Below are 16,227 nucleotides of genomic sequence, written 5' to 3' on the forward strand. Positions count from 1 at the left end.
TCAAGAATATTCACAATATTTAATAAAAATATTTCCAGAAGAATGACTTACATTTTGGTAATCTGAATATTGAAACTGGAGCCAATTATCAGGTCTTAGCATTTATTTATTTTAACTGCACAATAACCACTTGACAATTAACCTTTTGATAACACTTAAAAAAAAAAAAAAAAAAACAGTTTTCATCTTGAACAAAACAGAAGGCGTCATCATCTTAGCTACCGTGTGAAATGTCACTATTTCATGAGATTCTGCTAAAATTGCTGCAAAAAAAGATTAAGACAACTAGAAATACATTGCAGTCAAAAAAAAAAAAAAAGACACCAACTGCTCAAGTCAGCTAGCATGCTAGTTGGCACACTAGCTATCACAAACTGGCACATTAACTAGCCTCAAAACATTTGTTGAACTTGTCATCAAGCAGATAATGTTGGGGTTCTAACAGTTACCAGTTTTACCGACTGTTTTAACCCTACAGTCGTGGCGATTAACTTGCAGTAATACTCAAACTCGAACGGTCGCTGTGTTGCCAAGTTACCAGCCCTGCCCATTTCACTAAACCATGCCGATAGGAAGTCTCACCACGAACCCATGATAACAGGAAGTGACAGCTTTTCTCTCCGCTCTGAACAAGTGGAGAAACTCATACAGCAAATATGCTGAGCAGCGAGTCACCACGGGTCCAAAGACTAAACCACATTTTGAAGGTAGGCGTGTTACACCCGGATGATGTGAATCGTCTTTATACAGTCAGTCTGTGCTGATGACCAACAACATCAACAAAAAAACCCTGTAGTTTGTTGGTTCAATTCAAAATTTAGCCAGCGCTGATGGACTCGCAAGCTTGGCACAGAGTGTGTGCTGCACTAGTCACCATCCTCCAGGTTCTGAGCAGGGCTGAAGCAGGGTTCTGCCTTATCAAGCTGAGGCGGTTCAGGGGAAAACTCAGAGTTAGTGAGTGAAGGTTCACTGGGTTCCAAATCCGGTTCCTTCACCTGGTCATCCTTTCCCTCATCACTCCCGCCGTGCACAAGTGTAGTCGCGACGGCTGACAAGTCCTCCTCCGACAGGTCAACGGGCTGCGAGTCTGTGGAGGGAAGGAGGTTCACACACAGTGAAACATGTTTCATGTGTCATGAAGCAAATGTAACTGTACACCAAGCTGCCAAATCCAAAGTCAGGACGCATCTTGGCAACACAGCGGTTCAGGAAAAGACGACCGGACTCCCGCGCTGTGCTGCTGAGTGACGCAGGTGATATTTTACAAGAAATTAATGCATTAATGTAATACAAATGTATAAACAGCAGAGCTGACAGCCAATCAGAGTGCACCTTTTTATCATGCAGATCTTTTTGAATAAACACGTAATGAGCAAAGTAAAAATAGCAGTTATATTGATAAAATATTTTGGAGAAATAATATGCTGATCGCTGTGTTAAAGATTTCATGGTTGTATTATTTTCTTTCCCAAGCAACAGAATGCTGCCCCCCAGTGGATATTGTGCGTTTTTGATTTACTATGTGTAATGCTTAATCAATCAATCAACTTTTTTCTTATATAGCGCCAAATCACAACAAACAGTTGCCCCAAGGCGCTCCATATTGTAAGGCAAGGCCATACAATAATTATGAAAAACCCCAATGGTCAAAACAACCCCCTATGAGCAAGCACTTGGCCACAGTGGGAAGGAAAAACTCCCTTTTAACAGGAAGAAACCTCCAGAAGAACCAGGCTCAGGGAGGGGCAGTCTTCTGCTGAGACTGGTTGGGGCTGAATAAATAATAAGAATAAAATAATGTGAATATTGTCCTTTTCTGTCTTACGCCATTGTGAGGAAGCATGTGTACATGTGTGAGGTGTTGAGATAACCTTTGACCTGACACTTGTTTGATGCACATCTAAGATGGGGAGAAAAAAAAACAAAACAAAAAGACATCTGTAAATCACTTCAGAGGTGTTATCTGGTTACAAAAACAGCATTTTTAGATTTAAAAAGGTGTTAATTTCTCACCAACTTTTACAAAATATCTGAGAAATATATTAGATTTATACAGGAATAAGCCGTTTTGGAACATTTCCCATCATACTGGAATATTTTGTTGGAGCGAGAAGCTAGCTGATGTCACGCTGCCTTTCTTTACTCTGATTAGCTATTGCCGTGTCCTTCCCAGCATCCTTGTGCAGCTTGAGGGAAGCCCCCACATGATCTATGACATCACTGAATATAGGTCACAAATATGTCATGGCATCTGATTGCTTGAATTTCAACCCGTACAACTTTAAGTCAACGGCCTGGCAATATATTTATATTTCATTTTCATGTGGTTTTCCATTTCCTCACTATGTTCCTCAGAGTGGAAACTGACAGCTGAAATCTCAGATAGCTTTTTATATCCTTCCCCTAAACCATGATGTTGAACAATCTTTGTTTTCAGGTCATTTGAGAGTTGTTTAGAGGCTCCCATGTTGCCACTCATTAGAAGAGATGCAAAGAGGGGAAACATTTGCAAATGGCCACCTTAAATACCCTTTCTCATGATTGGATTCGCCTGTGCAAGGAGGTTAAGGGTCAATGAGCTTACCAAACCAATTTTGTCTTCCAATAATTAGTGCTAAATGTATTCAAATCAATAAAATGACAAGAGTGCCCAAATTTATGCACCTGCCCAATTTGTTTAAATAATTATTGCACACTTTGTGTAAATACTAGAAACTTCATTTTACTTCTCAAATATCAGTGTGTTCGTCTGCTATATGATATATGAAAATTATCAGGGGTGCTCAACTTTTTGCAAACAACTGTATATATAAATAAACAAACGTAAGAAAACTGTATCATGAACTCTGAATTAAGTATATCATTACATTCCTCGTCATTTAACCTCTAGGGAGCACTAGAGGTTGGGGATGCCAAAACAGTACAAGTTTTTAAAGTGCTACTGCTAACCAGCTGCGCCTTGTGTACGAGGAGACGAGCACGGCTGGTGGCATTCCTCTCACCGGTTTGCTGCTGTTGGCGAGCGAGCCTCCTCTCCAGAGCCCGCCGTCTGTTCAGCTCCATGCGTTCACGCTGCTCCTCACTGAGGGCGGGGCCAGCCGCAGCCGGGGTGGAGTGGGCCGGCCTTGGTGGGTCATCAGGTAAGCTTTGGTCACCAAAGGGTTCTGGATCACCAAAGATGTTGGCCTCAGGAGACACCTCGTCCTCACCTAGACCAAAACAAAGATTAAACTAATTCTGCAAACCAACTAAAACACAACAATTCACGAAGCAGCTCCAAATCAGCAGTCTACAGTTGTCTCATTACTTCATGAATCATTGAACAGGGGAAAAAAAGCCCCGGGTTTGAGTCCATTTCAAGTATGTTACTGTGAAGTCCAGAGAGTTACTGCTGCCAGAGAAACACGCCAAAAAAAACCCAAAACAATCCAATCCAACAGCCAAAACCTTAAGCGTGAACTGCACATGAAAGCAGAAGAAAACCCTCTGACCACATGTGGAGAGACCCCCCCCCCCCCATCTAAAATCTGCTGTAATTGCTGCACCAATTACCTGATTTCAAAGTCTGCATTTTGACCTCTTATTCATGATTTCCTGTCAACACAAACAAGCTGCCCTCAACAGCTCAAACAACAATTTCCTCCAACTGCCAGTACTGATATTAAATGGCTTGAAAAAAAAAAAAAATTATTTGTATGTTCTGGAGTCGGCTCTGTGTTCCAGGAGTCAGCGCTGGAGCAGAGTTCTGCAGCGCCGAGCCCTGGAGAAGCTGGAAAGAGAAGCGCGAGGTCCGATTCGCTGCGCAGATCTGTGTGCACAGATCAGTGAATCCATCTGCTCTTGTTCGTTCAGACCAGAACAATAAAGTCCATTTCATCATCAGACCGTTCACGCTCTGGTTCAGACTCTAATGACACAGTCCACATTTCCATCGTCTTCATGCAGTTCAAGAGACTTGAAGCTCTGTTCCAGACACCTTTAAACATATATATTTGAGACCCAGAACAGCTGATATGAAGCCCGTATCTGGGAATCGCCATGTTAGCAGCGCTGATTTTGGCTACATTACGATGGATCCATTAATGCATAAAGGGGTGGAGCCTGGATGGCTGAGTGTGATGGAAGAAGCCTGAACGCGCCCCTCTATTTGAGTTCAAACCACCTAAGCTAACTGGCTAACCTGTTTATTCAATCATATTTTTGGGGACTGTGCAGTGTTTCTGCTAAATGGTTGGCTGTGATGTGGACATTAAAAATTGTGAGCTGCTTATTCTCTCAGTAATCATGCATTAATGGGGCCTGAGAGTAGGCTACAGATAACTGCTATAAAAGCGCTAACGCTGTCAGCAAACAACATTAACTCAACGCAAATATTGCAGCAGACACATCTTAGATGATCCATTTGGATGTTCCACTACAAGAAGCCAGACTATTCCAGATGTTTGTAATAAAATACTCAAAACACACCAAGCTCCCACAACAGCTAGAAACCACAATGAGCGGACTCTGAACTACAGTCACAGTGAGAGGCAGAGATGCGCAAGTCTGTCCTCAAAGCGACCACGCCCACAAGTACACAGAACGTTATGGCTTTAAATGTGTTAAACTAAGAAACTAGAAGAAAAAAAATTCCCTATACATTTGTCATGGAGAAGGAAACTATCTATAGAGGCTAAAACCATTTTTTGTACCAGGCTGTAAACATGTTTGTTTCTGCTCTAAAATTGGACATTTTAACATGGACTCCTGTGGGAATGTGCTGTTTTAGAGCCAGCCTCTAGGGGCCAGTCAAGGAACTACAACTTTTTCTTCTTCCTGTAAGGCTTCACCTGAGGCCATCAAAGTTTACTGCTTGACAAAAACATGCATTATTCAAACACCCGAACAATGCTTTGCCTGTTAGCTTTAGTTTAGCTTGTTTGGTAATTCCTTCAGCCCCTGTCACACCGGTCTTGACCTCTTCACATTTGGAGCCCTGTGTGAGTGACAAACTTGCGCTTCAGAAAACCTGCAGGTGACATCTTGGAGGGTTTGTCCAGAATAAACACAATCGACAAGATGAGATTGCAAGCAGATTAAAGTTACACAAAAGCGTTTTTTTTCCAAGATGGTAATGAAATGTGACAATATCCCACACAGCAACATTTAAAGATCATGGACTTCATCTCTTACCGGGATTATCAATGAAATCGTCATGCGTCAGCGGCATATCCAGCCGTATTCTCTTCAGACAAGTCTGCAAAATAAAAACGAGAAGTCCGTTTAAGTCGCACAGCTAGTGAGTGGCTGCCACCACTTTGGACACTTTCCCTCCACCACCTCAAAGAGCCTCACTGTACACGTGGCTTTGTGATGTAAGCGCATCGAGAGTAGCTTAACGTGAAATCTGGCCACCGTACTTCACTTCCTGGAGCAAAGCCGAGAGAAATCACACAGCCATTTATTTAAATGTACAGTGAGAAGATGAGAGTGACTCCTTTGTCCTACCTGCACGTCTTTCTTGCTGCCCAGCTTTTCCACTTTGTCAATAAAATCTTCAAACTGCAGTTTGGGGTACAACCTGTGGGCCCAGTTCTCCATCTTCTGCATCAGCAGCAGCAGATCCTCCGCCTGGTGAAACAAAAGCTGGAAACACTAAGAATGATGGATCCTCAGCTGTCCGCTGTGGTCCACTGCCACCTTCACACTCTTCTTACCTCGTGACCTTTGCCTTTGAAATGAACATGATCAAAGAGTGTGCGCAGAGCTGGAAGTCCTCTGTCTGAGGTCAACCTGAGGGAGAACATTTAACAAAAAACAGGACCGTTAACAACAACGGGAGCTGTAACAACTGACCAGATGATTACTAAATTAAAACAAATCAATTTCATTTATATAGCACCAAATCACAACAAACAGTTGCCCCAAGGCGCTTCATATTGCAAGGCAAAGCCATACAATAATTACAGAAAAACCAACTGTCAAAACAACCCCCTGTGAGCAAGCACTTGGCGACAGTGGGAAGGAAAAACTCCCTTTTAACAGGAAGAAACCTCCAGCAGAACCAGGCTCAGGGAGGGGCAGTCTTCTGCTGGGACTGGTTGGGGCTGAGGGGAGAGAATCAGGAAAAAGACATGCTGTGGAAGAGAGCAGAGATCAATCACTAATGATTAAATGCAGAGTGGTGCATACAGAGCAAAAAGAGAAAGAAACTCAGTGCATCATGGGAACCCCCCAGCAGTCTAAGTCTATAGCAGCATAACTAAGGGATGGTTCAGGGTCACCTGATCCAGCCCTAACTATAAGCTTTAGCAAAAAGGAAAGTTTTAAGCCTAATCTTAAAAGTACAGAGGGTGTCTGTCTCCCTGATCTGAATTGGGAGCTGGTTCCACAGGAGAGGAGCCTGAAAGCTGAAGGCTCTGCCTCCCATTCTACTCTTACAAACCCTAGGAACTACAAGTAAGCCTGCAGTCTGAGAGCAAAGCGCTCTATTGGGGTGATATGGTACTATGAGGTCCCTAAGATAAGATGGGACCTGATTATTCAAAACCTTATAAGTAAGAAGAAGAATTTTAAATTCTATTCTAGAATTAACAGGAAGCCAATGAAGAGAAGACAATATGGGTGAGATATGCTCTCTCCTTCTAGTCCCTGTCAGTACTCTAGCTGCAGCATTTTGAATTAACTGAAGGCTTTTCAGGGAACTTTTAGGACAACCTGATAATAATGAATTACAATAGTCCAGCCTAGAGGAAATAAATGCATGAATTAGTTTTTCAGCATCACTCTGAGACAAGACCTTAATAATTTTAGAGATATTGCGCAAATGCAAAAAAGCAGTCCTACATATTTGTTTAATATGCGCATTGAATGACATATCCTGATCAAAAATGACTCCAAGATTTCTCACAGTATTACTAGAGGTCAAGGTAATGCCATCCAGAGTAAGGATCTGGTTAGACACCATGTTTCTAAGATTGTGGGGCCAAGTACAATAACTTCAGTTTTATCTGAGTTTAAAAGCAGGAAATTAGAGGTCATCCATGTCTTTATGTCTGTAAGACAATCCTGCAGTTTAGCTAATTGGTGTGTGTCCTCTGGCTTCATGGATAGATAAAGCTGAGTATCATCTGCGTAACAATGGAAAATTTAAGCAATGCTGTCTAATAATACTGCCTAAGGGAAGCATGTATAAAGTGAATAAAATTGGTCCTAGCACAGAACCTTGTGGAACTCCATAATTAACCTTAGTCTGTGAAGAAGATTCCCCATTTACATGAACAAATTGTAATCTATTAGATAAATATGATTCAAACCACCGCAGCGCAGTGCCTTTAATACCTATGGCATGTTCTAATCTCTGTAATAAAATTTTATGGTCAACAGTATCAAAAGCAGCACTGAGGTCTAACAGAACAAGCACAGAGATGAGTCCACTGTCCGAGGCCATAAGAAAATCATTTGTAACCTTCACTAATGCTGTTTCTGTACTATGATGAATTCTAAACCCTGACTGAAACTCTTCAAATAGACCATTCCTCTGCAGATGATCAGTTAGCTGTTTTACAACTACCCTTTCAAGAATTTTTGAGAGAAAAGGAAGGTTGGAGATTGGCCTATAATTAGCTAAGATAGCTGGGTCACGTGATGGCTTTTTAAGTAATGGTTTAATTACTGCCACCTTAAAAGCCTGTGGTACATAGCCAACTAATAAAGACAGATTGATCATATTTAAGATCGAAGCATTAATTAATGGTAGGGCTTCATTGAGCAGCCTGGTAGGAATGGGGTCTAACAGACATGTTGATGGTTTGGAGGAAGTAACTAATGAAAATAACTCACACAGAACAATCTGAGAGAAAGAGTCTAACCAAATACTGGCATCACTGAAAGCAGCCAAAGAGAACGATATGTCTTTGGGATGGTTATGAGCAATTTTTTCTCTAATAGTTAAAATTTTATTAGCAAAGAAAATCATGAAGTCATTACTAGTTAAAGTTAAAGGAATACTCGGCTCAATAGAGCTCTGACTCTGTCAGCCTGGCTACAGTGCTGAAAAGAAACCTGGCGTTGTTCTTATTTTCTTCAATTAGTGATGAGTAGTAAGATGTCCTAGCTTTACGGAGGGCTTTTTTATAGAGCAACAGACTCTTTTTCCAGGCTAAGTGAAGATCTTCTAAATTAGTGAGATACCATTTCCTCTCCAACTTACGGGTTATCTACTTTAAGCTGTGAGTTTGTGAGTTATACCACGGAGTCAGGCACTTCTGATTTAAGGCTCTCTTTTTCAGAGGAGCTACAGCATCCAAAGTTGTCCTCAATGAGGATATAAAACTATTGACGAGATAATCTATCTCACTCACAGAGTTTAGGTAGCTACTCTGCCCTGTGTTGGTATATGGCATTGGAGAACATAAAGAAGGAATCATATCCTTAAACCTAGTTACAGCGCTTTCTGAAAGACTTCTACAGTAATGAAACTTATTCCCCACTACTGGGTAGTCCATCAGAGTAAATGTAAATGTTATTAAGAAATGATCAGACAGAAGGGGGGTTTTCAGGGAATACTGTTAAGTCTTCAATTTCCATACCATAAGTCAGAACAAGATCTAAGGTATGATTAAAGTGGTGGGTGGACTCATTTACATTTTGAGCAAAGCCAATCGAGTCTAACAATAGATTAAATGCAGAGTTGAGGCTGTCATTCTCAGCATCTGTGTGGATGTTAAAATCGCCCACTATAATTATCTTATCTGAGCTAAGCACTAAGTCAGACAAAAGGTCCGAAAATTCACAGAGAAACTCACAGTAAGAACCAAGAGGACGATAGATAACAACAAATAAAACTGTTTTTTGGGACTTACAATTTGGATGGACAAGACTAAGAGACAAGCTTTCAAATGAATTAAAGCTCTGTCTGGGTTTTTGATTAATTAATAAGGTGGAGTGGAAGATTGCTGCTAATCCTCCGCCTCGGCCCGTGCTATGAGTGTTCTGGCAGTTAGTGTGACTCGGGGGTGTTGACTCATTTAAACTAACATATTCATCCTGCTGTAACCAGGTTTCTGTAAGGCAGAATAAATCAATATGTTGATCCATTATTATATCATTTACTAACAGGGACTTAGAAGAGAGAGATCTAATGTTTAATAGACCACATTTAACTGTTTTAGTCTGTGGTGCAGTTGAAGGTGCTATATTATTTTTTCTTTTTGAATTTTTATGCTTAAATAGATTTTTGCTGGTTATTGGTAGTCTGGGAGCAGGCACCGTCTCTACGGGGATGGGGTAATGAGGGGATGGCAGGGGGAGAGAAGCTGCAGAGAGGCGTGTAAGACTACAACTCTGCTTCCTGGTCCCAACCCTGGATAGTCACGGTTTGGAGGATTTAAGAAAATTGGCCAGATTTCTAGAAATGAGAGCTGCTCCATCCAAAGTGGGATGGATGCCGTCTCGCCTAACAAGACCAGGTTTTCCCCAGAAGCTTTGCCAATTATCTATGAAGCCCACCTCATTTTTTGGACACCACTCTGCCAGCCATCAATTCAAGGAGAACATGCGGCTAAACATGTCACTCCCGGTCCGATTGGGGAGGGGCCCAGAGAAAACTACAGAGTCCGACATTGTTTTTGCAAAGTTACACACCGATTCAATGTTAATTTTAGTGACCTCCGATTGGCGTAACCGGGTGTCATTACTGCCGACGTGAATTACAATTTTACCAAATTTATGCTTAGCCTTAGCCAGCAGTTTCAAATTTCCTTCAATGTCGCCTGCTCTGGCCCCCAGAAGACAATTGACTATGGTTGCTGGTGTCACTAACTTCACATTTCTCAAAACAGAGTCGCCAATAACCAGAGTTTGATCCTCGGCGGGTGTGTCGTGGAGTGGGGAAAAACGGTTAGAAATGTGAACGGGTTGGTGGTGTACACGAGGCTTCTGTTTAGGGCTACGCTTCCTCCTCACAGTAACCCAGTCGGCCTGCTTTCCCGGCTGCTCGGGATCTGCTGGAAGGGATCTAATGGCAGCTAAGCTACCTTGGTCCACACCGACTACAGGGGCCTGGCTAGCTGTAGTTTTTTCCAAGGTGCGGAGCCGAGTCTTCAATTCGCCCAGCCTGGCCTCCAAAGCTACGAATAAGCTACACTTATTACAAGTACCATTACTTAGGAGGCCGAGGAATAACTAAATATTTAACACCCAGAGCAGAAAAGTGCGGGAGAGACAGAAGCCGCCATGCTAAACCGGCTAAGAGCTAGTAGCTGCGCTAAGCTAGTGGATTCCTAAAAACACGCAAAGTGAATAATGTGTAAATAATTTAGAGGTGATTCAGCAGAGGGAGTGCTTTAGTTAAGGCACGTGAAGATTACACTGTGAAACAAATCGTTATCTAGTTAACTAGATCAATCTAACTGCGCAGATTAAACAGCTAACAGATAGAGCAAAACACCGCTGTGCTCCGGAACAGGAAGTGATAGAATACCGCAGTGAGAGCCAACCACCAGTAGAGGTTCAACACCAACAAAGTCCAACCAACTATTATGATAATCTATTAATCATTTTGAGTCATTTATTAAAAATGTCAAAATTCTCTTATTTCACCTTCTTAAATGTGAATATTTTCTGATTTATTTTCTCCTCTGGGACAATAAACTGAGTATCTTTGGGACGTGGACAAAATAAAGACATTGGGAGGTGCTTTCTTTCAGCCCTGGTCCCACCAAATAATGAAGGATAAATAATGAGACACATGAGACACATAGCATGTTTTTTTAGTAGTCCAGTTATTCAACAATCAGAATATTTGGCTAACAAGGCTAGAACTAACCAGCTAGCTGGTCTGGTTATGGATGGGTTTTGTGTGTGTGGATCACTTTTATTTTTTGGAGGGGGGGTGATCCACACAGTTGCAGGTGCATATAATTAAAGTGGCGACCTCATTGTGGTGTCTTTTTTTGGTCACAGAGAGCTGGGTGCACACGCAGAACGTCTGTATTTAATGACTCTGTAACACAGGTGAACTGCAGCCTGATGCACGGATGAGTACACCAGCCGGATTGTACAGGAGTGTTTTTTTGGACTGCGTTTAAAAAATGTGACATCATCTTAATGGATGCTGTGAATTGAAAACCCACACTTTAAAAGGAACAAGTGTGGGAGGGCTGGGACGTTGGCCCAAACCCATGCCTAAACATGCACCAATGATGTCACATTACATGGATCATATGCAGCGACACAAGTCACTCAAGGCTGGACGTGGCTCACTAGAGGCTACCTGGCAGACGTGAGGTACAGAGAGGCACTTAGAGGCTTCTTCATAGCAGATACGTGATAGATTTATACATGGATCATTATTCAAATAATCACTAAAATTTCTGGTTTTATTATTTGATGGGACCAAGGCTTTAGATGTGGGAAGCCCCAACTCAAAGTTTTCACCGTTTTAGGCACCAAATATATGATTGATTAATCAAAAATAAATAAAAATAAAATGACCGAGTAATAAATAATAACAATAGCAACAGATTCCAAATGTAACATGTGCTCCAGATCTTATATCTGCTTTTTTTTTAATAAGAAAAATTAAGGAATAACATATAGCTTCCCGAGAAACACAAGAACAGCCAAATGTCCTCAGCAACCACATAAAATAATGTCATATATAGTTATATATGAAAACTTTGTTGACCACAATGTGGAAACTTGGCTTTGGTTTTACCATAAAAATGCTTTACATCACAGCAAACAGACATAAAATCTATATTAAAAAAAATAAAAAATGCTATCTATCTACATACCTACAGTATAAATAAAAAGTAAAACTAATTATTCATAAAATAAACTCACAAAATTTTTGATGTAAACACCCTCAAATTTAAGATGAATGTCTGCAGCTGGTCAGAAAGTCATTATTCTGCAACAGCTGTAATAAGAACTTTTTCCTAAAAATGACTGGACTATTACTTGTAGACAGACTAATAAACAAATAATTATCGTTTTAACAGAACACAAACTATCAAATCTGCTGTCTGTGTTTCAGTGAATAATTCATCTAAAACTGGCAAGTTAACACAAATTTCTCCATGTCTTGTATTGTATCATTTCTGAGGCAACTTCAGCTCTTTAGTGGCTGTATGAAGATAAAACCACTTACAAATGGAGTAACGCAGAATGACGCCCAATCTGATCCTCAATGAACTGTACTTTATTACCAGACACTGTTTGAAATTTGTGATACCTTTCAGAGTCCAGCTTGGGCTGTGGCCTCCTCACACCTTTTCGTTTCAGAGCAGGAACTTCAGCCAGTTTGGACACTTCTCCTCCTCCTCCTCCCTCCTCGCCTGCATCAGTAACACCACAGATCACATCAACACTCTGCAGCAGAGCCACAACGTAAGTGCTTCAGATTTCCAACAGAAAGGCTGCAGCTGACTGATGTGGATGCTCAAGTCAAGTCTGGGAGAACGTGCTGCTGCTGAGTCCACAACACCACAGAACCACCGGGGGCCCTGGATGGCAACCACTGGTCCATCTGCTGCAGCTGGGTGAAATGTGGGCGTGTCCTTGGCTTTCTCCAGCCACTAGGGTCGTCAACACTGAGGCACCCATGCACTGGTCATGCACATATAAATGAGACACCACACGGATCTTCTTCTTCCTTTGGCTGTTACCATTAGGGGGGCGCCACAGCAGGTAAAGAGTCTTCATCTAACCCTGTCCTCTGTATCTTCCTCTGTCTTACCAACCACCTGCATGTCCTCCCTCAGCACATCCATAAACCTCCTCTTTGTCCTCCCTCTTCTCCTCCTGCCTGGTGGCTCCATCCTCAGCATCCTTCTCCCTATATACCCTGGGTCCCTCCTCTGCACATGTCCAGACCATCTCATTCTATTGTATTTCACGATTACCTAATGACAAACAAGCAACTGAACAATTACTTCTGGCCTCTGAAAATTGAATCTGCAAATAAAAATTGCTTTAATTTCTGAATGGTTAAAGCAATATTTCTGTCAAACCCTTTGAATTAAAGCTTAAAGTCAACACTTCAATCACATCTGAGCTACTGTCCAAATACATATGGACCCAACTAAGTGATGACAGAGCAGGATGGGACAAACTGACATATTTAAGCAGCAGAGAGAGACATGAGCCGTGTTTGCACCACTCTTGTTTCACTGTTCCAAATGTATGTAATGTTAACAACTGGTGGTACCAGCAAAGATGAGCTGGGGCTGCAGGTTGGATTCCTCCCTGGGAGATCCACACTCAGTATCAACTCCCTGGGTGTGAAAAGAAGCTATTCATAACAGCAACAACCTCCAGTCTGTCGTCACTGTCATTCTGATATAGAGGCTTATGCGCTGATGACGTTACACTCAACTGGAGCACATTCTCGCGGACAAGCGGTACTGGAGGGACGGCAGTCTACATGCAATTTCTTACCATCTGCAAACGGGCCTCCCTCCTCTGGACCTCCCTGGCCTGGGGAATGAGGAGGTGGCAGAGGAAGGAAAACATCACTATCTGGGTGGTCATCATCTGAAAGGTCATGTAGGCCATTTTCCTGTGGGCCATACATGGTGTGTCTCTGTCAAGAAAACATGTTAACAGCTGTATCAGACAATAAGATATTTTTGGGGTTTTGTGGCAAAGTGTTTGTTCTTCCTGCCTTCATCCTAATAAACAGCACACGTCACATCTCAGAAGACCAAATAATGCGCACTCTTTAAAAAGTAAAATGCAGGTGACAGCAAATAAGTCAGCAGAATAATTACAAAAAAGGCAATAAATACATTTAAATAACAGATTTTTTTCTTTTCAATCTAACCTGTGGGTCACCTTTCTCACTCCAGACATTGTGACCTGTGTGTGGTTTGGACGTACAGATGGTTGCCACTTTGCTGTCACCAGTAACAGATGGAAAAAGACATCCACCGATGACCCTGATTTGTGGGTTAATTTCACTGTTTGTCAAACTAATGGCTTTAAGGACTTGCTAGCTGGATTTGAGATTCTAGAGGTGTTTTGACTTTTTTGAAGGTTATGTCTATTCAGTGTGCAAATTACACTTTGAGAACACTTTGAGAACAGTGCTTTACAGGCTGCTGCAGCAGAGGAAAGGAAGATCCGCTGCCGCGTGGTGACAAGAGAGACTTTCACTTTCAGTCACCAAATATCAGAAGTCTCCGGTAACGCCAGGAAAAGTAGCTAGATTTGTCGCTAGTCGCCTCTGAAAAAAATAAGTCGCCAAGAGGGTTTGGAAAGTCACCAGATTTAGCGAGAAAGTCACCAAGTTCGCAACAGTGAATGTAAACAAATGCAACGTGAACAGCCCTGTACCGTACCAAACTGAAAGTCCCGTACCGAAACGGTTCAATACAAATACATGTATCGTTACACCTTTAGACTGATGCAGTACTGTAAGAAAGCTACAAAACTGCTATTAGAACGAGATCCATTGATTTAAAGTACCGAACATTACAGTTCATGCATAACACCAAGGTTCTGAACTTGAAACTCCTAAAAAAACCATGACATCCCTCTTCATCTCGATAATCACAGAGGTGCAACAAGAAACCACCAAAAAAATAAGTAAAAGTACTTAATTTAGTCATACATTTGGAGTCAGTCTGGGTAAATAGTTGCACCCTTCCCGTTGGCTACTTTTGTCTTTCTGTCCCACGGCTAAAACAAACCCTCATGCTCCTTTAACGTGGCACTTTAGGTCACGACGGAGCTTCTGCCTCCCGGTACAATGGCTTTGCAAACATTGCACGTTGCTGTCTTGCTTTGCGGACACAGTGCACGTGTGATAAAAAAAAATTAGCCAGCTCCAGTGCTGCTTATATTAATGACCACCTGCTGCCTGGCTGTGGACTGAAAGACGTTTCAGCAGGGGGGAAAAAAAAACAAAAATAAATAAATAAATAAAACACAACACACGTGGCTCCTGGATCGGAAAAATCTGGACGTTGTATCGGAAATTTGAATTGGTATCAGAACCCGATACCGATATTGGATCGGATCGGCCCATCCCTAACGGGGTCCAAGTGGGTTGAATCAGGTCTGCTGGACTTATTTCCTTGAAAACAGTTTGTATCCGTTTTAAGTAAGTCATGAGAAACTCAAACATTTCCCCTCTGTGGGGTCACTGATATCAGATCAATGCAAAGAAAACCATTAAGATGATGATGTTTATGTTGCATCACCGATGAAGTTGATCGGATGCAGTATGAGATAGCGTGATACGGGGAGCTTCACGAGCCACTTTGTTGATGGTTTTTGTGTCATTGCCTATACTAGATGTCTATTATGGCCTAAGCCACTCACTCTTCTACATTTTTTGACATACACGCAAATAAGTATGTTCCCAGGACAGGAGGAAAAAAGACATGACTGAGTAGTTTGATGATTAGTTAAATGTCATTTAATTGAATTATAGCAGCTGTCATCATCCCACTGTATTATTTAAAAACTACAAACTCTGCTGTAACATATGGAACATCTGTACTAACTGTGAAGTTTCTGCATTAATTACCGTCGACCAGACAGAATGTTGATCATAATGTCTGTGAAATAATAACTTTTATGCGACCAAAACATGCTTGTTGTGTATGTGAAGATCTGGCAACACAGTTCTCGCGAGATTATGTCAACTCTTAAAGCGGCAAATTAGAGTTCTTATCGTTTTAACTGTACGCACGAAGCTTAAAAAGTCGCACTTTTGCCACGCTATTCACACAAACAGCATGAAAGTAACATTTATGACACGGTGTAATGAAGGCGTGAAGAAAATACTTAATCGCTATCGGCTGCAGAGAAGCGAGACCACCGTGCTGTTTAGTGGCTATAAAATCTAAGACGTTCTAACTAAATGTACTAAAATGACGATAATTGCTAAGATGTCAAATTGGTGATAAAATGAAATGAAATGAAATAGAACTAAAAGAACATACCAGACTGAAATTTGTCGTCCTCACTGAGCGAGAAACACTTCTGCCGTTTTTATTGTGCTGGCGAACGACATCGTTGATGTGCATTACCGCCACCTTTTGGACTGGAGTGCAATCACAAAAGTTGACTAGGATAAATAGCACAAATAACTAAGAGTGCACGAGAATTTCAACTTCACTTTTTTTTCCTTTTTTTCTTGAAACAACCTTAGTCATATTAAAACACTGTAAGCAATCAACCATCTCAGTGCTCAAATGACTCTGGACAATTGAAAATTGAAAATATGGGTATTGG

The 16,227-nt window shown here is 41.6% G+C and overlaps 1 protein-coding gene across 1 annotated transcript; it reads right to left on the minus strand.

Annotated features, from left to right (window-relative positions):
* Nucleotides 1-293: 293 nt before the first annotated feature.
* tipin (timeless interacting protein) lies at nucleotides 294-15,989 on the minus strand. The gene is made up of 8 exons (XM_034160677.1): nucleotides 15,936-15,989; nucleotides 13,423-13,567; nucleotides 12,218-12,320; nucleotides 5,697-5,772; nucleotides 5,488-5,610; nucleotides 5,173-5,236; nucleotides 3,003-3,209; nucleotides 294-1,087 (listed from the first exon to the last, which is right to left on the minus strand). The coding sequence occupies exons 2-8, from the start codon at nucleotides 13,556-13,558 to the stop codon at nucleotides 867-869; spliced, it is 930 nt and encodes a 309-aa protein (XP_034016568.1). The 5' UTR covers nucleotides 13,559-13,567; nucleotides 15,936-15,989; the 3' UTR covers nucleotides 294-866.
* Nucleotides 15,990-16,227: the final 238 nt, after the last annotated feature.

This window comes from Thalassophryne amazonica, chromosome 2 (genome assembly GCF_902500255.1).
Source record: "Thalassophryne amazonica chromosome 2, fThaAma1.1, whole genome shotgun sequence".
Taxonomy (NCBI): Eukaryota; Metazoa; Chordata; class Actinopteri; order Batrachoidiformes; family Batrachoididae; genus Thalassophryne; species Thalassophryne amazonica.